At 39.7% G+C, this 26,143-nt stretch overlaps 1 protein-coding gene across 5 annotated transcripts in view; it reads right to left on the bottom strand.

Moving 5' to 3' along the window:
• The window catches only part of PCNX1 (pecanex 1), a 133,709-nt gene that overhangs the window by 5,812 nt on the left and 101,754 nt on the right, over positions 1-26,143 (bottom strand). For all 5 annotated transcript variants that reach the window (XM_037127403.2, XM_037127411.2, XM_053673391.1 and 2 more), the window contains 12 exons: positions 25,541-25,633; positions 23,202-23,352; positions 21,223-21,364; positions 19,397-19,574; positions 16,725-16,833; positions 15,707-15,836; positions 12,889-12,947; positions 10,531-10,746; positions 9,125-9,378; positions 7,322-7,552; positions 4,536-4,636; positions 3,630-3,780 (listed from right to left, as the gene is read on the bottom strand). In XM_037127403.2, the coding sequence (XP_036983298.2) occupies positions 3,630-3,780; positions 4,536-4,636; positions 7,322-7,552; positions 9,125-9,378; positions 10,531-10,746; positions 12,889-12,947; positions 15,707-15,836; positions 16,725-16,833; positions 19,397-19,574; positions 21,223-21,364; positions 23,202-23,352; positions 25,541-25,633 (1,815 nt within the window). The remainder of the gene's footprint in view (positions 1-3,629; positions 3,781-4,535; positions 4,637-7,321; positions 7,553-9,124; positions 9,379-10,530; positions 10,747-12,888; positions 12,948-15,706; positions 15,837-16,724; positions 16,834-19,396; positions 19,575-21,222; positions 21,365-23,201; positions 23,353-25,540; positions 25,634-26,143) is intronic.

The raw sequence follows: 26,143 nt of genomic DNA, 5'->3' as shown, positions 1-26,143 counted from the left end.
CTCTGTCTGCAAAGCTCAAGCTCATGGCCTTGAGCCATATCCCAACTGGATGAGAGGCGGCAAAGAGGTCTATGAGCACCATTCTAGAGATGTGGCTTTATGAGAAAAGTGCCTGGTTAATAAGAAACACAATCTTAGAGACCATTTATATAGTTTTAGTCTTCCTTAACTGATAACAGAGAAATACCCATTAACAGAAAAAAAAGATTATATAAAGATATTAAAAACCAACTTGAGCGAGAAAAACAAAGAAAATGTACAAAATTGGAAATCATATTTGTTTAGGTAAAAGAGGACAGGATTGGACTGAGGAATTTACGAAAGTAGTATAGCAATAATGAGTTATATTTTAAGCTCTTTAGGAACAAAATCATTTTTGAAAGTCAAGTTTGAGGTGTAATTTAGATATAACAAATGACAGCCATTCTGAGTGTAGTTAAGTGCACTTTGACATCTATGCACACCCTGTAACCACTGCTACAGTCTAGGTACAGAACATCTGCTTCACCTCGAAAAGTGCACTTTGACATCTATGCACACCCTGTAACCACTGCTACAGTCTAGGCACAGAACATCTGCTTTGCCCCGAAAGTTCCTTGCTGCAACTACTGATATGCTCTGTCTCTATAGATTAATTTTGCCTGTTTTAAATTTTATCTAAATAAACTCATACAATGTACCTTTTATATGTCTGACTTCTCTTGCTCTGCATAATGTTTGAGATTCACTCATGTTGCAGTATCTAACAGTAGCTCATTTCTTTTCAGTGTTCAGTACTATTCCATCGTGTGGCTACCCCATCAATTGTGTGCCCATCCACTGACAGGCAACTGAGTTGTTTTCAGTTTGAGGCTACGTGAATAAAACTGCTGTGCACACTTGGGTTTAAGTCTGCATGGACACGCACTTTCGTTCTCTCAGGTAATGTCTAGGAGTGAGGGCACTGGGTCACATGACAAGTATGTGCTAATCTTTTCTTTTCATACATAAGCCTATTATTCACTTCTGTAGATAACCAGTTCTGATGTACACATTTATCTTTTCCTGGCTCAAGAGTCCCCTCACGGACACTCCAACTTCTGGCTCAAAGCGATGGCCAATAAATGGCTGTTGCTTACTACTTCGTAGGTCAATCTCTCCTTCCCGCAAAGGCCTGTGGGAATGACAAAGCTTGTCCAGGCTGCACGTGAATTCTCTCTGGCTCTCTCTCTCTGACCCTCCCCGTGGCTCCCAGACGCCAGTCCCATCTCCTTACCCACCCGCCTGTCACTGCTGTGTCTGTCACGGCTAACGGTGAGAGTGCTGCACCAGGTGGGCTGGGCCTGACTCAAGGTAGAGGAGCAGGGTCACGGGCAGCGATGCCGCAGGCAAGAGAACCTCCAGGGGGAGACCAGAGGTGAAGACCTAAGGCATCAGAGGCTCCGGACCTGGTGCCCCAGCTTCCTCTCAGCCAGACAGAGATGACGTATCTATCTTAATGTTAAGGATTAACTGAAGACGTGTGTCAGGAACTGTTAGATAATCACGCCATGTAAAATAGATGACTTCTTATACAGCAGATATTTCATCAGTACCCTTTGAGAGACCTAAAGTTTTAAAAACATTGCAGGGAGCATTTGAAATCTTGCTTCCCAGCATTGCTGTCAGTTTGGCTTGAATAAAATCTCCTAAAACTTCCTTATAGGCTTAGATGTTTCTTAAGACATAACAAGACAAAAGGAGAGACACCAGACAAAGAATAACAAAATGAGAAAACGAAACAAAAACACTGCCATCTGGAGTCTGTATCTCTTTCTTTTAAATCTACTGAACTTTGTCATGAAACTGGGAAGCTGCTCTGATATTAACATTTCTGTTTGATTCCAAATGTGTATTTTCCCCATCACCCTCCAAATGGTATTCCATTCTTTCAGATCTTCCAGTGACATATCCCTTATTAAAAATGCTCCCAAATAACATGGGACACTGACTTCATTCTAACACTTCAGATCACCTGCAGAGTGATTCACCTCTCATCTGGGGAAAAACAGATTCAACCGGATCAGAGCACAGCAGATGCATTTTACAAGTCTTATCACAGGGTCTCCACCATCAGACCCAGTAACTTCTGTTGGTGGAGTTATTAGAGCAGCAAGCACTAGTACAGCAAGTTCTCGAATAACGTCACTTTGCTGTAATGTCGACGAGAGAAAAACACAAAAAAGGCAACTCCTGGCCAGGGCCACGGTCTGCATAGCGTCTGCGTACTCTCCCCATGTCTGTGTATTTCGGGACATGACGGCTCCTCCCATGGCCCAAAGCTGTGCATGTGAGGTCAACTGGCATGTCCACATGGTCTCAGTCTGAGTGGGTGTGGGTGCTGTGATTTAAAGGCATCCCACCCCGGGTGGGTGCGCACCTGACCCCCTGATGTGCTGGGAGAGGCTCCGGGCACCCTGAGCTGGAATAATCAGGCTGGAAAATAACTACCTTACTTGTTTTTAGTTATCTGCTGTAAACACATGTATAGTTCAAATTTATTTCAATGTTTAACTTTAGAAGTATTTTGGATCTTTATTTAGGAGTTTGGCTGTTTCTGTGGCCAGAAAAAGGCTGTAGGAACTTAACAGGTGTCTGTATGAATTAGCCTATGGGAAAAATAGTTTTGTCATATGTTGTTTTGTTTAAAGTTGCAGTTTCCAGAACCTACTGACATTAAGTGAAGTCTTATTTTACTTAATTTCCAAATATATTCTTAAAATGATATAGCCCTGGCTGGCGTAGCTCAGTAGATTGAGCGTGGGCTGCAAATCAAAGCGTCACTGGTTAGATTCCCAGTCAGAGCACATGCCTGGGTTGGGGGCCACATGAGAGGCAACCACACATTGATGTTTCTCTCCCTTTCCTCCTCCCTTCCCTTCTCTCTAAAAATAAAGACATAAAACCTATGGGGAAAGAATGATACACGGCACCCTGACTGAGGAAGCTCGGTTGGTTGGGCATCATCCCACAAAGCAAAAAGGTCATCAGTTTGATTCCTGGTTGAGGGCCTAGTTCCTGGTTGGGATGCATGTGAGAGGCAACTGATTGATATTTCTCCCACACACTGATGTTTTTCTCTCTTTCTCCCTCCCTTTCCCCTCTCTAAAATTGAGTAAGTAAAATCTTTAAGAGATTCAAAGCAATATGCATTCTGGGGCCTCATTTTAATTTTTTAACCCTACTGGGATTAAACTAAGATTAATTCTGTCCCAACCATCTACTTCTCAGTAAAATGTGCTGAACGAAATTCACAGCTCAGTAACAGCGGCACTTTCAGGCCTCCTGAGATGCTGCTACGCTGTACCGAGCAGCATCTAACACTTGCTCACGGAAGAGGCGTGACCTATAATCACACACAGTCAAAGCAAGCGTTGCAGGGCCTGTGTAAATTTCTCCTCACGGCTCATGCCCAGATCATACCCTGATATTAATATCCAAATTCACTGTTAGAGACACAGGTTTGGGATTCTAAGACGCTGCATCTTGCCATGAATCATGTTTCCTTTGTTAGAATATTTCTCGAAAGTTTCCTAAGAAATGTAATCTGGAAGTCAAGTGACGAAGTGCCATTAAGTAACAGCGATGAATTGGAAACTTCCTCTCCTTACCTGATGAAGTTTAATGGACATCCGGACCCCAGGGACTACCACTTTTCTTAGTAACTCCATGTCGGCAAAGATCCACTCATCTCGAATTGAAGAAATACGAAAGTCGCCCTTGAACAGGGCATGCAATCCATAGAGGAAGGACTCCAAGTTACTGTTAAGATTGGAGACAGAAGTTTACATATTTTGACAAGGGCCTTTCATTACACCGACTCTTACACCTGGCAGTGCATCACAATCACCGGGCAGGATTTTAAGAACACAGACCCAAGAACTAACGTCAGCACCTAAAATCAGGATTACAAGGGATGGGGCCTCCCGACCTGGGACCCACAGCTACGAAACGCTGTAACACTGAGTCCATGAAAATGAACAACAGGCAGAGTACACAGGTTTACAAAACTGAGAGACCACTGGAAAAGACGTAGTAATCAGAAAAAAATTTAAATATATGCTACTTTTAATTCTAATTCTTTTGGATGAGTATGTTCAGAAATCCAGTTTATATTTAGAGTTCCAAAATCAAATGCACAACTACATTAAAAGTATAAATTCTCTGGGCAAAAAGGAAATACGGAAAAATTTCAAAAGGTGAGTTGTTAGAAAAACAGATGTGGATTGAGAGGAGACCAATCAAATGTTTTGGGCTGATTATTCTTCAAAATGCCTCAAATCTGTAAACTTCTTACTATCAGTAGTTGCCCACATATGTCCATTTTAAAAGCCAGTTTTGTTAACCACTCAACAGAACTCAACTATGTTCAGCAAAAAGATCTATATGATACCACATCTGAAGAGATTTTTGCAATAAATTAGCATAAAATGCTCCCATGAGAAACGGTTCCAGATGCTTCAGAGCCGGGCCGTGCAGCTCCCCACCGAGCCTCCCGGAGACGGGAGTGCCTTTACCTGGACATGTGGTGGGACGCAGTCCCCAGGGCTCTCCGTCCCAGAACACACAGCCCGTAACACAGAGTCACCAGGGAAGAATCTTTGTCCACATCCAGCGGCTTCAAAAAACAAACAACAGCAAAAAAAAAACAAACAAAGAATAGGGTGAAGGAGGTCAAAGGGTACAAATTCCAGTTATAAACCAAGTCAGTCATGGGGATTTAATGTAGTAACTATAGTTAGTAATATCACATTGCACATTTGAAAGTTGTTGAGAGTAGATTGTATTGTAAAAGTTCTCATCGTGCCCCGGCTGGTGTGGCTCAGTGGACTGAGTGCCGGCCTGCGACCTGAAAGGTTGCTCAGTTCCCAGTCAGGGCACACACCTGGGCTGCAGGCCAGGTCTCCAGTGGGGGGCACGTGAGAGGCAACCACACACTGATGTGTCTCTCCCGCTCTTCCTCCCTCCCTTCCCCTCTATAAAAATAAATAAATAAATAACATCTTGTTAAAAAACAGTGCTAATCACAAGGAAAAAAACTTTGTAACTATGTATGATGACAGAAGTTAACTAGATTTATCCTGGTGACCGTTTTTCAATATATACAACTATCAATCATTATGATGTACACCTGAAACTAATGTTGAACATCAATTACACCTAAAAAAAGGAAAACGAAGAACGTTAATTATCAGAAAGCCATATAAGTACTTATCAAGTCAGAATATATCTATTTAGCAAATCAAGAGGTTAAGGAACTCAACTAGTTTCTACCTCCTCAAATAAAAGTTCCAGTGAAAAGAAACAATAAAACACTAAATGAAGTATCAATGTATCTGAGGAGGTTCTTTGGAATCTTTAGATAAAATCTAATATTTCATAATGCTTGGATATACTAAAATAAAACCGTAGGTGTAAGTACTTTGAGATGTTTAGCACTTTGAGATGTATCCTAATACTCCACAGAGGAAATTCCACTGCCATACATTGTTACAAAATTTTTCTTCCTCATGACGAGAACGTGAAAGATCTACGCTAACAACTCAGAACAGCACTGTCTCAGTAATGGGGAAGAATCAGCTCCAAACTGAAGACTGGTCCCTCCTAAGAAGGCTTAAAAGCAGCTCTGAAATGATCAAACTGTCCCCAAGGAACTCAGCTGTGTCACAGAGCAAAAGTCAGGAATATTTATAAGAATGCAAAAATATCCAGCACCTATCAAAGTAAAATTCATAAAGTCTAGCATTCAATCAAAAATTGCCAGGCATATAAAGTAGCAGGAAAAATATAACCCATAAAAGAATAATCAATTAATTGCCCACTTAATCAAAACTGACCCAGAATTGACACGAATGTCAGAATTAGTCAAAAAGAACACTAAAAAAGACATTTCTCTGTTCAAAAGACAGAGAAATGACATCGTGCTAAGTAGAGACATAAAAGATTTATGATAAAGACAAGTTAAACTTCAAGAAATACAAAAAAATACAATGTCTGAGATTAAAAAACACTGGATGGGAGTAATGACATACTAAACAATATAGAAGAAAAAAGTTAATGATCTAAAACTATAGCAACAGAGACTGCACAACTGCACACAGAGACAGAAGAGACTGAAAAAAGCACTGGTGAGCTGTGCGACATCATCGGGCGGCCTAATGGAAACGCGACCGGAGTCCACAAAAGAGGGGAGAAGAGAGAAAAAAGCAGCAGAAAAAAAGAATCGCTGAAAAATGTCCAAATCTGATGAAAACTGTATACCTAAGACTACAGCAGGTGCTATGTCTAAAGGCGGTCAGTGTGCACATCCCAGACCAAGAGAACGGTGGTTGTCAAGGAGGCCCAGGATGCTCTGTGACCCAGAGTCGTCCTGTACCTACGGTGCTGGTGCTTCAACCACACCAGACTTTTGCTTGGAAAGCAGCAGCAGTGGTAGGAATTAGCTTTGGGAACCACAGGCCTTGGGGTGGTGTGTTACATGGAGCCTAAGTAGGGGAGTAATAACATAGCCATGGGAGCCACGAGACCTAGAAAGAAAGCAGTAGTTGATAAGGTCTGTAACTCACTCTAGTTACAGGATAAAACAAGTTATCCCGAAGTGTGGATCAGAAACCAGCTGAATTACAATCACCAAGGCGATGCAGATTCTGGATCCCCAGCCTAGATCCCCAGAATTAGAATCTCAAGTGAGGCCCAAGAATCTGCATTTGTACACATTCCTAGCTCATTTTACCCATGTTCACACCTGAAAGTCAGAAGTCTAGATGAACGCTGTCCAGTATGGTAGCCTCTAGCCCACTAGTCCTAAAGCTAAGTCAATTAAAATTAAATAAAATTTAAAATTGAGTTCCTTAGTCATACTGGCCAATTTCAGGCGTTTAATAATAGCTACATGTGCTGGGTTAGTAACTACCATTCTGGATCAGCAGAGAACCCTTCCATCACTGCAGAAAATTCTATTGGACTGTGCTGGTTTATACTTCGAATTGGAGACGAAAATATGAAACTGTCCTTAAATGTGGCTTGTGGCGGTGTGGGTATGGGCGTAACTGCCATGTGTGTGCGTGCACAGGGGGAGGGCAGGCTGGTTGGAGGGCGAGAGCAAGAACTGCAGGTGAAAGCACCAGGCAGACCACGGCCTGTAACTTGACCGGACTGAGGTGGCTGGTCTGGCCCAGCCATGAGGAACCAGGAAGGTCAGAAACAAAAAGGCTGGGAAAAAGGGACCTCATAATAACAAACAGAGATGCCCTTTCCATCTCTAGAAAAACAGATTCAAAGAGTTATAAATGAAATGAACTACCTTTGCTCTTCGGGAAGAGCAGTACTCTATCCAGTTGAGGTAAATCACACAGAAACTCTCTCTGGATATGCCTGCTAGTCGGTGGTCATAGTCTTCGTCGATGTTTGGGTTAAATGTCGGGTCCACATCCACGTAATTTCGATCTGCACACAAGCGCAGTCCCTCCTGCATTGTCTCATTAGCCAGCCACTCCTCCAGCTTTGAAGAGGTTGTGACATAGTAGATGATGCCCTGACAGGAAAAGAGTTTTGAAAAAATCCAAGCTACATCACCACTGGAATTAACTTCAATCCCCAGTAAGTACATTCCAAGTATTTATTATGAGAGTACAACTCAAAAATATATTATTCTGGCTCAATATTATACATACACAGTATTTTTTGGACTATAAGATGCACCCCCCCTAACGTGGGAGGAATAATGGTTTTTAATGCTGCTGTTGTTGAATTCTATTTACACTTACACTGGTGAAATATTGTTATTTATGTTATTACATATTTTACCACTTTTTTCGCTTGAAAAAATTTTTCCCTATTTTCCTCCTCTAAAACCTAGGTGTGTCTTATGGTCTGAAAAATAGGGTACATTTTAAAAATGCTATAATAATATACTCAGGACTTCCTAGATGGAAAAACATTTAGTATTTTTAAAACCACAACCATAAATTGAGGAAGACAACTTAAAAAATAATTCTAGTCTAAAAAATAATAACTCTAGTCTATTGGTTTTAGAACTTTTGAATTTAGGATCTTTTTTAAATTTATTTTTATTTTTATTTTTATTTTTTTATTTTTATTTTTTAAATTTTATTTAGTTATTTTTCAAGCACAGTTTTTTGTCTATTTTTCCCATCCCAGCCTCCCCCGCCCCTTGCTCCCTGAATTTAGGATCTTTTAAGAGAGGTGGAAAGCATTTATTGTGGTGCATTTATTTTGAGAAATTTCTCATAAAGCTATTAAATCATACTGTGGCCATAGCTCAAGTTATAGAAATGTATCTCACATATTTCTGTAAAGCAACAGAAATATACATATTCAAGCCCTGGCTGGTGTAGCTCAGTGGACTGAGCACGGACCTGTGAACCAAAGGGTTGCCAGTTTGATTCCCAGTCAGAGCACATGCCTGGGTTGCAGGCCAGGTCCTCAGTAGGGGACACATGAGAGGCAACCACACATTGATGTTTCTCTCCCATTCTTCCTCCTTCCCTTCCCCTCTCTCTAAAAATAAATAAATAATTAATTTTAAAAAAGAAATATACATATTCAGAAACAAAAAATGCCATGTGCACACACGTATGAAATATGTTGCAAAATCAATCTCTTTATCTTCCTGAGGTTGTGTTTAATCAAACATTAAATAGAAGATTCAAGGTTCACCCCAGTCAGTACAAATAAGGCGGTATACGTAGATAACAACATAAGATACAGAAATTTCACATATGGGCTATTAAAATCTAGCACACATTTTCATCTTGAAACATACCAGCTTTGCCTGGAAGGCCCTAAATCATAGCCATGCTGTATTTTTATAAAATCTTTACCAAAAGTAAAATACCAGTGCGGTACAGAACTAACTTTGCCCAAACAGAGGTTTGGGCTTTGCTCTGGGTTCCGGGGAGGTGGCCTCCAATAGGGTTTTGGTTCACCGGGAGGCTTGGAGCTGTGACCGCCAGAGGAGCTGGAGACCGGGCCGGACAAGCGGCGGTCAGCCGAGCCTACGTGATTCTGCTCCAACAAGACTCCTCCACCCTGGGGCTCAGGCGAGGCTCCCTGAGCACACGCACACGCACACGTGCGCTCTTACCTTGACGTAGTAAGTGGTGAGCACTTTCCGAAGATCAAAGACTTGAAGCATGGAGGCGGCACTGTTGTCGGTGATGCTGTAGCCCTCCAGAACGTACTTGGTGACCACGACTTCCCAGGCGAGCCAGCGCTGGCCAAACGCAGCATTGAAGGAGAGCACGTGAGGAACGTGGCCAGGCTCACAACAGCAAAACCCTTCATCTTCTTCAACACCTTCAGTTATAGCCTCCACTTCCCTCTGCTGGCAGTAAGTACCTGAAAAAGGGGGACAAAACCATAGACTGGGAAAATGAATGCATTAAAGATCAAGGTATTTAGAGAAAAGACCTTCTGTAACAAATGAAAGTATGTGACTGATTTGTCTTAGAACGTCCATTAACAAACTGCAGCAAGCCCCTGAAAGCAGGGATACTGTGTATTCATCTCCTGCAGAATGACAATATGCATTAGCACATTCGAGGTTCTGTAATTTGTAAGGGAACCTCCTTAATTTTTATTCACAGATTCCCAAACCTTTCAAAGTTGCATTTACATTCCTACTGGATGAAGACCAACTAAGTAACGGTACCACTCATGAGGGTCTGAGTGAATTCTGAAAAGGAGGAGCGGAACGAGAACTGAATCATCCCGGGGCGCCGATACAGCAGACACGCAGGGCTGGGAAGAAGCTGAGCTCTGTCAGCACCATGTCTGAGCCGCAAGCCAACATACCGTATACATCCTGCTTATTCGGCTGTGTAACTTATCACAGTTCATTATAACTTAATATTAAGTACATAATTGAAACTGTTTTTGTTGTCAATTCCAACAATAACTGCCCTTTGAAGTTTGCTGATAGTTTCCATTACATATGTATGAAGTCTGATTACTCTGCATGATTCTTTGAAGTTATATTCTTTAATATGATATCAGATTGTAAATGCCCCTGATTTGTCCATTTTAAAATTGATAATTTCATGTAATGTGAATTTCACTCCAATTTTTTAAAAAGGCTGTTGAGGACAAAGGCCTGGTGTCCATATGAAAGTAAATCAAGTAGCTACTCTCTGCCTCACACAAAAACACATCCCACTCTGCCAGCCATCTAACAGAGACACGCACTGGTCACAGACAGACACGGGCAAGAGAGCAAGCACAGAACAACAGAAATCCAACATCACCAGGAAAACAAGTCAATTGTACACTCACATTACTACCTTTCCATATATAGCACACCGTGAAAACGGTTCTTCTTCGAATGTGTAGTATTGAGGAAAAATCGAATGATTACTCTCTAATAACTTTTCTTATTCTACAATTCCAAAGACTAAGGATCAAATTTTATGACAGCTTTTGACTTGTGATGTAAACACATAAAACTTAGATATCACAGGAGCCCATTATGGAAATAGAAGGTCCACATCTCACCTCTGAATTCGAGTCCCCGCAGCTGGAAAGTGACCAGCCCATTGCCGATCTCTATAAGGTGCACTAACGCATTGAGGTAGTCAGAGGCGAGAATGAAACAGTCCCCTGTACTGTAGTTTCCCCACCGTCCTAGGAGCAGATCACCACAGAGACTGTGTTGTAGGGATCTGGTTAAATGTTCATAGAAGATGGAATTCAGATTGTTGTCGTCTGATCCTACAAGAAGGAATTTTTAAAAAAATGTTAAATTTCACCCTAAGCCCCCTTTATATCAACATACAGGATTGTTAAAAATATTAAAACTAGCCCTGGCTGGTGTAGCTCAGTGGACTGAGCGCAGGCCTGTGAACCAAAGGATCGCAGTTTGATTCTCAGTCAGGGTACATGCCTGGGTTGCAGGCCAGTTCCCAGCAGGGGACACACGAGAGGCAACCTTACATTGACATTTCTCTCCCTCTTTCCTTCTCTTCCCTTCCCTTCTAAAGATAAATACATAAAATCTTTAAAAAATTTTTTTTTAAATATTAAAACTAATTTCTAGTTAGGATTGTATCTATATTTTTGTCGAGGAAAATAACTGTCATACTCTTACAAATTCTATATAAAAATGACATATAGAGTAACAGGGAAAGCTTCAGAATTTAGAGTTGGAAGTCACATAACCTCTCTGAATGGTTCCCATCCACAAAACGCAGCAGGTGGAGGAGATAAATCTAAGGTCTCCCCACCTTTTAAGAGTCTGTGACTGTCTCTACCACTGTTGAGTGAACTGTGCCTTATTAAAGCCATTCAAGGGAAATGAGACAGATGAAAAAATCAGAACTAGGACAAAAAGAACACCAGTAAAGAAAGTGAATAAAGTAATACAAGATTTTAACAAATAAGATAGTTCAAAACAAAAAAAAAATCGTCCATGAAAATAACTTGTATACTGGGATGGTTAAAACTAATAAACTGTACATACAGAAACAGTGGCAAAGAACCTACAAAATGTATTAGAGTCACCCTTTTAAAAAAACAGGATAAAACTCACTCAATAAAGGAAATGACCATCTTTAGCCCTGCTGTGGCTCAGTGGGTTGTGCTCTGGCCGGCAAACCGAACAGGTCACAGGTTCGATTCCCAGTCAGGACACATGCCTGGGTTGTGGGCCAGGTCCCCCAGTGGGGGCATGCAAGACACAACCTATTGCTGTATGTCTCGTACATCAGTGTTTCTCTCCCTCTCTGTTTCCCTCCCTTCTCCTCTCTCTAAAAATACACAAATAAAATCTTAGGGGGGAGAAAAGGAAATGGCATCTTCAGAAGTAACCCATGCAAAGCAATAACCTGTAAATGAGCCCTGGAGAATGGCGAAATATACAAAGCTTAATAATTACTTTAAACTCAGCCTAACTAAATAATGAAATAATGAAAGGGCACTCCAACTCTCACTTCAGTAGGATGGTCCTGTACCATGTGCTGTCTGCCTGCCACCAAGTGTCACTGGGACATGGTCCCTGATGAGCAGGCGGGCATCATCAGCGTTGTGAGACTTACGAGTCCCTTACCGGGACACACTAGAGCTGAGGTGGGTTTATCTACCAGAATGTGATAACGACAGTCATTAATATCGATTAATTAGTTCTCCTTAATTCAATTTTATAATGACGATTTAATCTGATCACTATAATTTAGCCTCTTAAGTAGACTGCATTTGAAGGAATCTGTGAGTCAAATGAATACCAATATTCCTGCCTATTTGGAGAGTAATATTTCTTTTGGTAAATTAATACCTTGGATTTCTGGTTGATATGTTCACCTCTATGGTTGAAGAAATGAGATTTGCACTCTCTGTATCAAATTACTAATGGGTGGGCCAACAAAAGGATGCTTCCCAAATGACCAAACTATGAATCAGCTGTAAGATCATGGTAACACCACTGAAGCCCCATGTTGAGTGGCTATTTGGCCCCCCATGTGACATCTCTATATCCAATATTTATCTAAACATTCAGGGAAGGGAAAAACATATTAATAAAACATATATTGATTAGATTGCACAGTATTCAAGACCCCTAACCAATTTTCCTTTTCACTGTATTCTACTTTTTAACCTATGTAATAACAATCTTAGAATGGCATTTTTTATCCTTATCAGTGTCCTTAAAATGTACTTTATAAGAAAAGGGTATATAAGTTATAGATAATCTAATTTGTGTATATTTTGCTAAAGTAAAACAAAATAAAGCAAAGGATATTTGGTTTCTAAAACATGACCATTTGGAACCAATACAAGATCACCAACACAAGAGTGAAATACATATATACATAACAAATTCATTACACATGCTTCATAATTCAAAAATTAAGCTATTACCTGGATTTCTATCAAGCTGGGAAGCCAATCTGGTATTTGAATGATCCACTCGTTTTGTGCTGAAGATGACAAAATAAACATTTTTAGTACACTTTTTATATTTAAAAATGCCTACTATTTGACAAGTGAAATGAGCACTGTCACCTGGTGACTACCCCCGACAGAAACCCGCGGTCGGCACGCTGACACACTCTGCAGCAGCACGGCACCGGGGCGAGGCTTTTCTTTCTTACTCTACCACACCCACCGAACATGCACAGGGCCGTTATTTCCTAACGGGTGTGACAATGAACAGTGTACAGAGACATTAATGAGTTTAATGCAAAAAAAGTTGAGGATAAAAAAATCCATTCCATAAACAGATCTTAAAAATGCAAAGTGCATGAAACACTCTTTGCAAGGGGAAGGTACATCTACTAACGTCCAGTGATACAGTGGTTCCCAAAATGTGGTCCACAAAACCCAGAGGAGGGGACTCAAGACCCTTCCAGGGAGTTTTCCGTATCAAAACCACCTTCCCAATAGCACTGGGCTGCTGCCTGCTTTCTTTCACTGTGCAGACAATCGCGCTGACAGTACGAAGGCAGCAGTGGGACGACGCTGCTCTTCAACAGGAGTCAGGGCAGGGCACCCAACCATACTGGTTGTCACTGCCACATGGCACAAGACAAAACAGTGTGTAAAAGGCAAGTCTCACTTTAAAATGCTCTCCATGAAGCACTGAAAAATACTAACTTTACTACATTACAAGCCCTCAGGACAGGTCTGTTTTACACTGAGCATGGCTGAACACTCATGAAGCAGGTCTGCGGCATCCTGGAGGAGGACGGTGTCTCGAGGGACAGCATTTGTGCAATGGCTTGACGTGCAAGCTGCACAACAGGCCACTTTTCTTCACGGAAGACCATTTTCACTCGAATGACTGATGGATGGGTAAACCATGATTACACAGACAAGTATATGACAAACATTTCTAAAAAGTGAAGAAAGTGAGTCTGCCATTTCAAGGAAAACAAGTGACAGTAGTGTCTTCTGCCAATAATAAAAATTATAATTTTCCAGCGAAAATTAGAATTTTGGAAAACTTATTTATATCTACCACTGTGAGCTTGCCAGCTTCCCAACGCTCACACAGTTTTCTTCTGGGACTGGTCCAGGTGATACAAATGAACACATTTAAAAAATATTATCGAATGGAATGTGTCAAAATTTGGAAGGTCTACATTACTCAGTGAACCAACATTTTCTAAATGATTGATAAATGGTGTTATAAGCTTATACGTAGGTAAAAATGATCCATCCAAAGTCTAAGACACATCAGTGGATTCGGATGTAACACAGTTCCAGAAATTTATGGATATGGTTTTAGATTCCACATTGTAACTAATCTTTAGGAAACAAACCCTCTGTTGACTTCTAGTAAATGATCAAAGAATATCCACAATTGTCTGAAAAAGCTATTAAAATACTTCTCTCTTTTTCAGTAACTATGTCTGTGAGCCCAGATTTCCTTCACATACTTCAACTAGAACAACACACCACAACGATGAACTGAATGCAGATGCAGGTATGAGGATTCAGCTGTCTCTTATTAAGCCAGACAGAAAAGCAATTCAAAGAGCAATGACATTTCTCACCGATTTTTTTTTTTGGTGGGATGGAAAATACAGTTCTGTGTATTTAAAAATGTCATTTTTGTTTACATGTCATGGGTTTATTGTTGCCATTCTGAAATTAATAAACATTTACATTTTTAAAGTTTTCTAATATGGTTAACATTGATAGATGAAACCCATATCAACAAAAACTCTTTGGAGACTTCCAATAACTTTTAAGAATCTAAAAAGGTTCTAAGACCAAATAGGTTAAGAGGTACTGCCACAGATGTGATTTTGGGCTACATTTAAGTTGGCCCAGAAGAACAGAAAATAAATAACATTAAAATTCAACGAAAGGGAAAAACACCATGTGTGGTTTTTGATAAAAGACCAGCGCAAAATGTCAAATTCACAAGCTAGTTCATTGTTTGAAAGGTGAGAATACTATTTCCTATTGTATTTCATATTATATAATTTTTCATAATATTTCATATTACATATGTGTTAATATGTGAAAGTGTAGGCAAGTGCAGACATGGAGCTGGTCGCAATTATAAATTAGTACAAGCCTATTCTGAATCAAGGCTAATGCATATTAAAAGCCTTTAAAATGTTTAAGTTCCACAACTCAGTAAGTTTCCTTTTAGATATTCTTTCTTAAATTAAATAAAGACATTTGGAGAGATTACATACAAGGATAATTATTAGGCATCAGATCAAACAGCCTGAAGAAACAAGCCTAACTGGGTAAAACTTCACGTACAAAATGGTCACTGAAAAGTTATCTTCATGCCCTGGCTGGTGTGGCTCAGTGGACTGGGTGCCGGCCTGCAAACGGAGGTGGTGCAGACTGGAAGCCCAGTCAGGGCACATGCCCTGGGTTCCAGGCCAGGTCCCCAGTAAAGGGCATGTGAGAGGCAACCACACACTGATGTTTCTCTCCCTCTCTTCTTCCTTCCCTTCCCCTCTCTTTAAAAATGAGTAAATAAAATCTTTTTTTTTAAATCTTATAACTAGAAAAAAGGTAGAGAAATCAAGAGTAATCATTCTCCAACTCTTCTAATTTTATATAGTTTTGAAACTTTACAAGTATTTATAAAATTTTAGCAAAATATTTTAACACAAAAAATTAACAACCCTCAATTACTGACATTAATGCTGTTGACAGTTTTTCCCAGTAAAAAGATAAAGCTGGCTTTCGCACGTTTTATTTTACTCACTTGTAGTCTCTCTCCCAGAACTTCACGGGCCGCACGTAGGACGTGATGAATATTGCACTGCCCAGGAAGGGGTTCAGTGGGGCGGAAAAGAAGGCCGACACAGCGGCCTGAACAAACAACATGGCCGAATCTACGGGGACACTGGTTAAGGACCTTAACATCCATGCAAACACCACAAACACAACCCACACACAAACACGTCTCATACACAAGTTGTAATTACAGCAATTAAAACAATAACATTCATGAGAGGAAAGAAAAAAGTGCCCTTAAACGGTGCCACTGGACTGTTTAAGAATACAGTAGGAAAACACAGCTAGAAAGTACAGCCTGGCATGGTGCTCTGAAGGGAGCTAAATAAATATTTGCTAACATGTATTTGATAAAAGCCCACAGATCACTTCTGGGTAGAGAGGCTTGGACTTCATTTTCCAGAAGATAAAACTAATGTTTACTTTCATTTAAAAAATACTTTTAAGAAATGATGACAACAGAAGATTTTGGACACAAAGTTCAATTACAATCATATTCATTAAAAATGAGTATTAAAACTGTTTTGTATGTTCATTCATTTAAAAATATTTCTATACATTTTGCACTTATTAAAAATTCCTGATATACTGGGGATGATCTGAGAGTAAGTCTAATCACTGGGGTGCACACCTGAAACTATTACAATATTGTATGTCAACTGTAATTGAAAAATAAAAAATGATTTATAAAAAAGAAAATTTCTGGACTTTAATACTTATATATATAAATATAAAATTTAAATCAGCGTTACTTAATTATAAAACCTTAATAGTTTTCTCATGTTCAGATGATCTGCGGGCCACAGATGTTATTACAACTTGAACAATCAAAATCAGTATAAGTATGAAATGAAGTATTGTGAATTTTTGATAATTTATCATAGAGTAACCTATGTTCTATGCCTGTGAAAGGTTGTGCGTACAAACCAAGGTTCGCATCAAGGATATGACTGTCCTTTCTCATGAAACTTTTATCAGAAGGATACGGGGCACTGCAAAGGGCTGAGCGAAAGCGTGGAAGGCAGAACCCCACGTGATTTGCCATGGGGCAATGTAAGTGTACACAAACTGCAATTTATAAAGGAGTTCCCAAAGCTGTGGGAGAAAAACAAAAACAATCAGTAAAGAACTTATCAGACATTTGAAAAGAAAATGAAACACCTCTACACTGTTTTCCCTACCTAATAGGGAAACAGTTTTGACATTATTTGCTATTTGTATAAGAGGAAAAGATACATCAACTGCCAAACCACTGTGTATTAAGTAAAGACAGCTGACCGACTCATGCATCATGTTTGTCTGTTTAAAGAATTTAATGCCCTCTATTGGTTCTATCTTATGCCCTTTTGTTACTACAACAAGCAAACAAAGGTAAATGTCCACAAAGCTGAAGTAACACATATATATTTCAATTCTAAGACACTTCCCTCCAATTTCAATGCTCTGGAAACTGAGTACACTTTAAATGCAATGTCAAAAGAGTTTGAAAGTAGCCAGGCGGGGGATAAAGTTGTCACTGCCTGTTTGCCTAAGAATTTAGTAGTGTATGCTGGGCATCTATATATGACCTCAATTGTCATTGTCAATGGAAACGCAATACACTTCTAAATACTATTTAAATTAGGATCTGTTTTGTTGTTGAACATGTCTTTAACACTGAAACGAAATTACTAAAATGCCAAAGAGTGTCTCTGCATGCCCAGTAGTGCAAGGCCCAATTCTCCTACTAGGTCACAGCATCGTAAAAGCCAGAGGTTCTCATTCAGTGCCATGATTCATGCACCAAACACCTCATACTTAAATCAGTTAGCTAATTTACAATGAACCTCTCTAACTTCCAATTTAAAAAAGAACCATTAACTTCAACCAATTAGAAAATGCAGACGAACCCTGCATTCTTTGTCATGATCCAAATTACGCTGGCAACCCTTGGTACTGATGTGATCAGGGTGACAAGAAGTGAAAGTGGGACATATGTTATCAAGACTCCATTAGAACTGCTTAAAAGCAGTGGTCCAGAAAACTCGCCAGATTCTAAATGTAAAATGTACTCAAATTTTGACTGTAATATTAAAGAAAAAATAATATGCAATAACATGGGTAAGTAGTGTGGGTAAAAAAAAATTTTGTATGCATTCAGAGTAATTTTTCTTGAAAAGTTATTAAATCAGTAGTGCATCTTACAATGGTATCTTACAAAATCTGTCTCAGGAGATCCCTTCACTATTACTTACTTATTACACCACTATTAAGCTCTATCAAGTAACTGTATAAACCACAAACTACTATAGGACAGAGCTTTCTCTGATTTGTTCACTGATGTAGCCTAAGCATCTAGGATAGTCTGGAACATGATACACTCTCAAAACCAATTCACTTAACAAATGAAAGCATTAAGGAAATCCAAACTAATACAAGTTAAGTATAGTGACTCCATTTCAAGGATTGTTTAGTGTATATTTTACTGCAACTTTCTCTTTCTTCCCCAACCAGTGTAATAAGATGCAATACAATTTCCGATCTAAGTATTTAAAATTGTGAGACACCACATGCTTCTTTATACAAACAAGTCTCTGATTAACCCTCTGGCTTCCTCCTTTGGTTAACCATGCTCACTAGAAGAGGAAATAAATGATAAGAATGCATACAAATTAGTATTAAATATAATTGCAAAGTTTTGAAGTTATTTATAATATTTAGCATAATATTTTGAAATTGATTGTCACCAAAACCTAGTTCAGATGAATGATTTTCAGTTTGTACTGTTCCCATCCAGTCAGACCTCTATCACATCTAAATTACTGTCACAATCTGTTAAGCTGTTCTCCGTACCTTCAGGTTCTCTCTTCCCCAATTCATCCCAAATGTGGGTGACCAGGCTAACTTTCCTAAAATTGGACTTTTCACTGTGTTTTGTTGCTCATATGCTTCAGCTCTGTTACCTATCAAATGGGATAATATATGTCAAAGTCCTTTGTATGTGGTCAGTGTTAACATGAAATCTAAGCTCCACTGAATTTACCAATAATCTGACTGCACAATGGACATTATTTAGAAAGGCAGTGTGGTTCAGCAAAAAGGTTTTTGGAACAGTAGGCAGCAGACCCAGATTTTACCATCTAGTTTATAAAAGGACTGAGAGCACCTCTCGTTACGGATGGACATCAAATCTTAGAAGGATTCTAAACTTCAGAGCATTCTGCAAATGTCCCCATCAAACTAGTTTCTGGTGGTTCCCACACGGCCTCCTGCCCAGGTTTCTACCGTCTTCAATCAGCTGTCAGGTTACTCCTCTCTGTCTATCCTGCAGTCCATACAGCCCAGTTCAACTGTTACTCTTTCTATTTCTGAAATTATCCAAAACCCACACCCCCTTTTGGAAGACCCCACATACTTAAAAATATATACCTAGTGTTTCTCTAATGTTTCCACATAACTTAATCTTATCTTCCTAGCTATTGTAAGAACTATATGTTATGGATCACAGTTACTAGCACTATTTAAGGATTCTAACAGACTCCTAAATAACTGGATAAATGAAGAAAAAAAGCACTTAAAAGATAATGATGTGAATGAAATGCAAGGATAGCCCTTACTAGCGTATTACCTAGGGAGATGCTTTTTACAGAGAGGGCTACTCCTTTCAGTGATGAATTACCTTGTTGAAGAGTATGGACATGAAGAAGAGATCCAACAGCATGGTTTCTGAAAATGCTTCATAGTCAATTTTAAAAAAGAGCACAGTGAAGACGACTGTGACATACTGATATGTAGGACTGCTGAAAGAGGATCGCAGCAACTTCAGACCAGCAATGGTGATCATTAAAGCGCCTAATCTATGAAAAAAAGAAAGCACAACTCATCAACCAATGACAGAAAACTTGAGAAAATCTACTACCCTCAGAAAAATCACCATTTCATTTAAATTTAATTTCTGGTGGTTCCCACATGGTCTCCTGCCCCGGGTATCTACCATCTTCAATCAGCTGTACACACACACACACACACACACACACACACACGAGTCTGTCTGGAAAAACTCCAGCCATTGTTAATATAACAAGAATGGTTTACGTGACATCAGTGTAACCCGGCAGACCAGGAGAGTGGACTGGAGTGTGCATGTGTGAACAATGACGACTTCACAGTACTAGTCAGTGGGTGTGGCAGGTACCATCGAGTGAGCATGTGTACTGTGTGGATGCTGCATTCAAAATGACTGAGCAAGTAGAGCAGTGAATCTGCATCAGATTTTGCATTAAGCTTGAACGTTCCCCCACGGCAACTATTCAAATGATTCAGAAGGCTACAGCTATGGGCAACTGGTGATTGGCAGCTTCATCACCACAATATGCCTGCTCATGCATCATGCCTCATGCAGAGATTTTTGGCAAAACATCAAATCACCCAGGTGACTCAGCCCCGCTACAGCCCAGATTTGGCACTGTGTGACTTCTGGCTTTTCCCAAAACTAAAATCACCTTTGAAAGGAAGAGATTTCAGACCGTCGATGAGATTCAGAAAAACACGACAGGGGAGTTAATGGCAACTGGGAGAAATGTGTGAGGTCCCAAGGTGCTTACTATAAAGGGGATTGGGGTGTCATTGTCCTGTGTACAATGTTTCTTGTATCTTGTGTCTTCTTCAATAAACGCCTCTGTTTTTCACAGTGTGTGGCTGGATACTTCCCAGACAGACCCTTTGTGGGGGTGGGTGTGCACGGGCACGTGTGTACATACACATACATATTTTCTCATACACACATCGCACAAACATTTAGACTTCTAGAAATTATTTATATAGCTAAGTGAACCACATCTGATAATAAACTATCATAATATTTCCTCTTAATAATATATATTATGATTCTTATTCTTTATATAAATCAGTTTAAAAATAAGTTATCGGTATTACAATTCTGACATTTAGTTCTCCAGTTTCTCAGTACTTCTGCTGCTTTAACATTAATAACATTTAGCACATAGAAAACATATTAACCCCCAACAACACGTACTTAGTCTGGTGGGTAGGACTATATGATAACTCCACAAGGTGGGGCAAAGTAGATTGTTCATGGAAAATACTACAACAATCACTACAAAATAACAGAAGAATAAACTGTTTCTTCTCATCCTAACAAACCACCCTTGTGCCACCCTGTATATGGACCGATTTACACAATACATAAAAACAACCACTTCCCAAACTTACCATCTACTATTAAAGACTAACCTTATTTAATAAATGTCCTCTCCTAAGATATCAACTGACAGTGAGATGTCTGGAGCAGTGAAATGCCAGGAGCGGAAACACATGTTCAGAAAAGGGAAGGCGAAGACAAAACTTCACCTGGACTTTTCACCTCCCAGTGCCTTGCACCAAGAAGACACTTAATTACTATCTGTTACTTAACTAGTAACTTTAAGACATTGCTTATGACTGTCCCCAGGAGTCCAGCTGAAATCAAAGGACTATTATACTTACTCTGTATCCAGCTTTTTTGGACTAGCAATTGTCTCTGCACTGCTACTAAGCTCATTGAGCACAATCAATGGGTAGATGACATTCTTCTCCATAAAAAGAAGCCACACATGAAGTTTCTCGAACCACATCACAGTGGCTGCATCTAACAAGGGAATATAAGTTAACAGGACCACATCATCTTATGGAGAAAGTAGTCTGACAATGTCATGACAAAGGAAATTCAGCTCTACTATAAATAACGTTAAGAAATCCAGTACTTTAATCAACTGTCAACTTCTATGACTTGAGACACATCCAACTTTGCAACTTAAATGTGGCTTAAATTTAGATGAAATTTACTTTAATTCTTAAACCACAGTTTCTAAGCATAACTTTTTCACACTTATGCCAATAACTTTTGGAAAAAAAGTTTACTGTATTAGACAGCCCCTTTGTATCTAAAATCCTATGACACAGACCCACACACCTTATAAGACACATCTCAGAAGAGATATGTTTTTGACTCACACACTTCATAAGAGTCATTTCCACTACCGATAATCTTTTTCTAATACTTTAATACTGTTTCATTGGGAAGCACCTAGGACAAACTGGAGGATCTGAAGCAAGGCCGTCTGGCTGCATGAAAGCAGTGCTGCAGGCTTTGGGAGGTTTTTCCTAATGAGCTACTCCCCTTTCGGCCGCTAACACCTAGCACTTCCAACAAGTCATGCTGATTCGAAATTTGTAAACATTTAAACTAAATGTTTTGTTAAGATCAAAAGTAAAGAAACAATATGATCAATGATTTACTCTAATGAAAATTGCTATTTAAAACAAACTAGATACACTTGTTTTCATTTACATATGACAGCAGTACTGATAGTTTATCATCAAAAAACATCATTCGGAGGTATTTTCTTGATGGTAGGAATGGACCAGTGCAGATTCTTATACAGTTTGATGCTATTTTCCCTTATTTTAAAAGCACGTATGTTATGAAAGGTCTGCACAGTGCTGCAACCTACACACTGGTGTTTATTCAGTTCTCTCTCCAGGATCAACCTGGTGACCAGGATTACCATACCACGATGCTATAAGCAACTCTGCTAAAGGCCTAGGGAATTGGCTCTGGGAATGCAAAGTCAAGATCGGTACAGAAAGCTTTCTAAAACGTCTGAGTTCTCTAAAGAAGATACTGTATCTTCAAACAATAGAGGGATTTCCTCTCTATAGTCATTTACTAACTGAAGAAAAGTTTGAGGAAAAAATTGCCTTATTTAGTCACTAGTGTATACTAAATTATGACATAGGTATCAACTTTTATTATTTCTCTAAAATGAGGAGTATTACAGGTCATGGGGGCCAATCGAACTGAATACTTTACAGGACAGAAAAGTCAGGGCATAGATGGGCAAGCATGAAGCTTGCCAAGTAAACTGGACTTACACCTCTTTTTGAGTCATCTTATATACTTTATCGCAAATCTGAACAAATAACAGCAATTACAAATGTTTTAACTTCTTTTCACCCCTTCAACTCGTTTAAACCCGTCTGTGGTAGGACCCAGTATCTCTGGTGGAAATAGGAACAGAGACCTTCCTATTCCCCCTAAGCTCTGAGTTAAAACATTTCAAATAGAAGCTTTAGAGAGGACTGTTGCCTGCACATGGCAAGGAAACTGAATCGAAGAGGAGGGACTGGAAAGAGAAGTCACGGACACACACAGACGTATGATGCATCAATGAGGTCTGTGAAGAACAATCTAGAGAAGGAAGAAGGGAGTTTCATCCTGTGGAAAGCTGCACTGTGGTACTGACAGTTATGCTTCACCTAAAACTAAAGCATCCTGCAAAGTTTCACTCATTACAGCTTCACACCTAAGCATACGATACGCAGCCAAAGTGTGTGCTACTTGATGATACTTATTTAACTGTCACTGACAGCAGAACAGCAAAAACTCACAGTATTCAACAGAAGGGCACTAATGAAATACTTACTTCGAACTTCATACTGACTATACTCCGCCGTCTTCAGCAGAGGGTGGGAGAAACAGTGCCACGGCAGCTGCTTCCTGACTTGCGGCAGCACATAGTGGGTGACAAAGCCGACCAAGCCGACCAGTGCATACAACACATACTTGAGAGCAGGCTGAAAGAAGAACACGGTTGAGAAGATTAAAAGTGATTTTCATTTCAACAGGAGAACTTCCGATTTGTCAGTTCAACTCTCCATTTGATACTGGAGAAAGCAAAGTCCATTTTAGAATCTAAGAATTAAACATTTGTCTACAGTTTCTATACTATGTAGTTCTTTTGACTAAGTCGGCTATCAAAGTTAGTGATTGTTCATGTATTACAAATATTGTAAAAGTTATTTACTACTTTCTTTGGAGTCCCAAACTACGTATAATGAGAAAGAGGCCTGGAGTGTATTGCTTGATACTCTAAGAATGTTCTATGCGACTTGCAAAGCAATGTATTTAATTGTCTTAACTAGTGCAGATAAAGCACACCCCTTAAATAAAACTGTAAATCTGACTGAAGAGCAGACAAGTAGGAAAAAAAAGAATTCTAATGTATATATAAATTCGCAAATGAAAAAAGTACCATTGCTTCAAATATTCAAATTAAAAGTTGCATATTTAGGAACTCTGGAACCTCTTGGACATGCAGAGGCCTCCATCTGCACCCTGAAAACCACTAGACCTGACTCAGTTTTCAAGTGCTCAAGGATTAATAATTCAAGTTGAAAGAGTACAAAGACAGGCGAAAATGTTAGAGAAAATTAACCTTTTTTGCTTCTGGTCAAATGGAACATTAGGGATTCACTCTCCCACATGAAACAACCAAAACAGAATAAAAATACGTGAACCCAATGGTCTGCAATACACTAGGCATAAGGGAATAAACAGTGAACCCCCGAGAGAAAGGAAACTGGCGAGGTTGGTGTTAAGAGGTCAGCGTCGGCACTGCCCCCGTTTACTGCCTTGAGGGCGTTTCCAGGTTGCAGTGCAGGGAGGCGAACCCACACAAAGCTTTGCACCGCAGCTGACAGGATGACACTGAGAACACGGAGAGACTCAGACAGCTAGTGTTCACCAAAAGAGACAGCACACAAAAGAAAAATCTGAAGATCTGCAGAAGGGCCCCATGGCGTATTCAGGGGAATTAGTACACGTGTGTAAGGAAAACCCATGAGACCAGAGAAAGAATCACAAGAAAGGGTGAGAGACAACAGTATCCAGCACACACAGGGCTGGGTAGGAATAGCCTGTCCCTGGAGCCAGGTTGCTGGCTAGAGTATTCAAAAGGGTGTCGCCTCAGTGGGGGGAAGATTAGCCCTACACTAAAAACAACCCTGGTTTCGCTTAAATCCTAAAAGCAGGGGCTGAAAGCATCAAACTGTTAACAAGTAACTAGCAGTACTGGAAAACAAAATTCAGGACTATTTCTAGAAATGTAAAACTATCCAATACCCAACAAGGTACAACTTATAAAGCTCAGCATCCAATCAGAAATTACCAAACATGCAATCAGAAAAGTATGGCCCATGGAGTGGGGAAAAACTCAATCAAAACCAACCCGCAAGTGACAGAAGTTAGAATTAGAAGTGAGTAAGAATGGAATGTTCAAAAAGTTAAGTAGAGGCATGAGAAGATTTAAAAAAAATACAAACTTAAGATGAAAATTATAAATTATGAGATGAAAAATACACGGGATGGGATTAATGGCAGATTATACAATACAGAAAGATTAATGAAGTTGACAACATATAGTAATGGAAAATACTCAAAATTAAATACACACATAAAAAGAATGAAAGTGAACAGAGCATCAGTGAACTATGTGACAGCTTCGAAAGGCCTAAGATGTAGGTAAGTGAGGTGGAAGAGGTGGGGTCCAGACAGGGCTGGGAGCAGAGCAGAAAGAGAAGGCTGGAAAAAAATTTAAGGCCATAACTTTTCAAATTTGATGACAACCAGACCAGAGAGTCGACGAAACTCAAGCACAGAAGAGAGAATAAACCACAGGAAGCTGCACAATCAAACAGACAGCAGGGGACACAGGGACCCGCACGGGGGAGCAGAGAACAAGGGGTACTGGGGTACCGAGGACGGGAGCTGGGCGGCCTGCAGGGGAGCGGCACTGCACCGGGGCAGCGGAACCTGAGCGGCCCGCCCCGAGTTGAGACAATGAGGTCCTAGACTTCCAGGTGTGCTGGAACAGACTTCGGGGAGTTCATATATTTCAGCAGGATGAATAAACGTTACAATCAAATCAGAAATGAGCCCAACAAGTCATTGTCTCCCCAACAAAAGACCCAAATGTGTCCTCACCTGCAGCACTGTGAACACTGTGCTCACGTGAACAGCAAAGTACAGCACACCGATCACAATGCACACTACTAGATCAGACTGCAAACGTTCACTCTGAAACAAAGCAGAGGCAGCGAACAATCACATAAAAATTTTAAAAACATTTCCTTCATTCCCAACTGGCAAATTGTGTAAGAAACAATTTTTCACTGATCCTATTTTTTTAGCACTTCTAGATATTTCTTAACTCTAAAACTTATATTCTTTCCTAACCCCCTTATTATTTTGCTTTGACACTCCAATACCAAGGAAATGAAACTTACTCATCTAGTTCCACACACTGTGTAACGTATCATTACAATGTCTTTTATAATGAAACTGTGTATTTTTTCCCCTAATGGTCTGCAAGTTTTATGGGAAAAGGAAATGAGGTACTTAAGTTACTGTATCATTCATAGGGCATATCCTTTTGGATAACAAAGTTATGTTTTCATTAATCTATTAAAATGATGAACCTGCATGCATATACCCTATTTTACTTGCTGGACTTTTGTTTTTTTTTTTTATACTAAAAACCAGAAGCCTCTAGATAACCTCTCATTATTGACTGACTCATAGATTTAC

Source organism: Artibeus jamaicensis, unplaced genomic scaffold, assembly GCF_021234435.1.
Source record: "Artibeus jamaicensis isolate MK-2021 breed Jamaican fruit bat unplaced genomic scaffold, CSHL_Jam_final contig_851, whole genome shotgun sequence".
In the NCBI taxonomy this organism is placed as follows: domain Eukaryota; kingdom Metazoa; phylum Chordata; class Mammalia; order Chiroptera; family Phyllostomidae; genus Artibeus; species Artibeus jamaicensis.
Note: the sequence above shows the minus strand (reverse complement) of the source record. Positions and strands in the feature narration are given on the sequence as shown.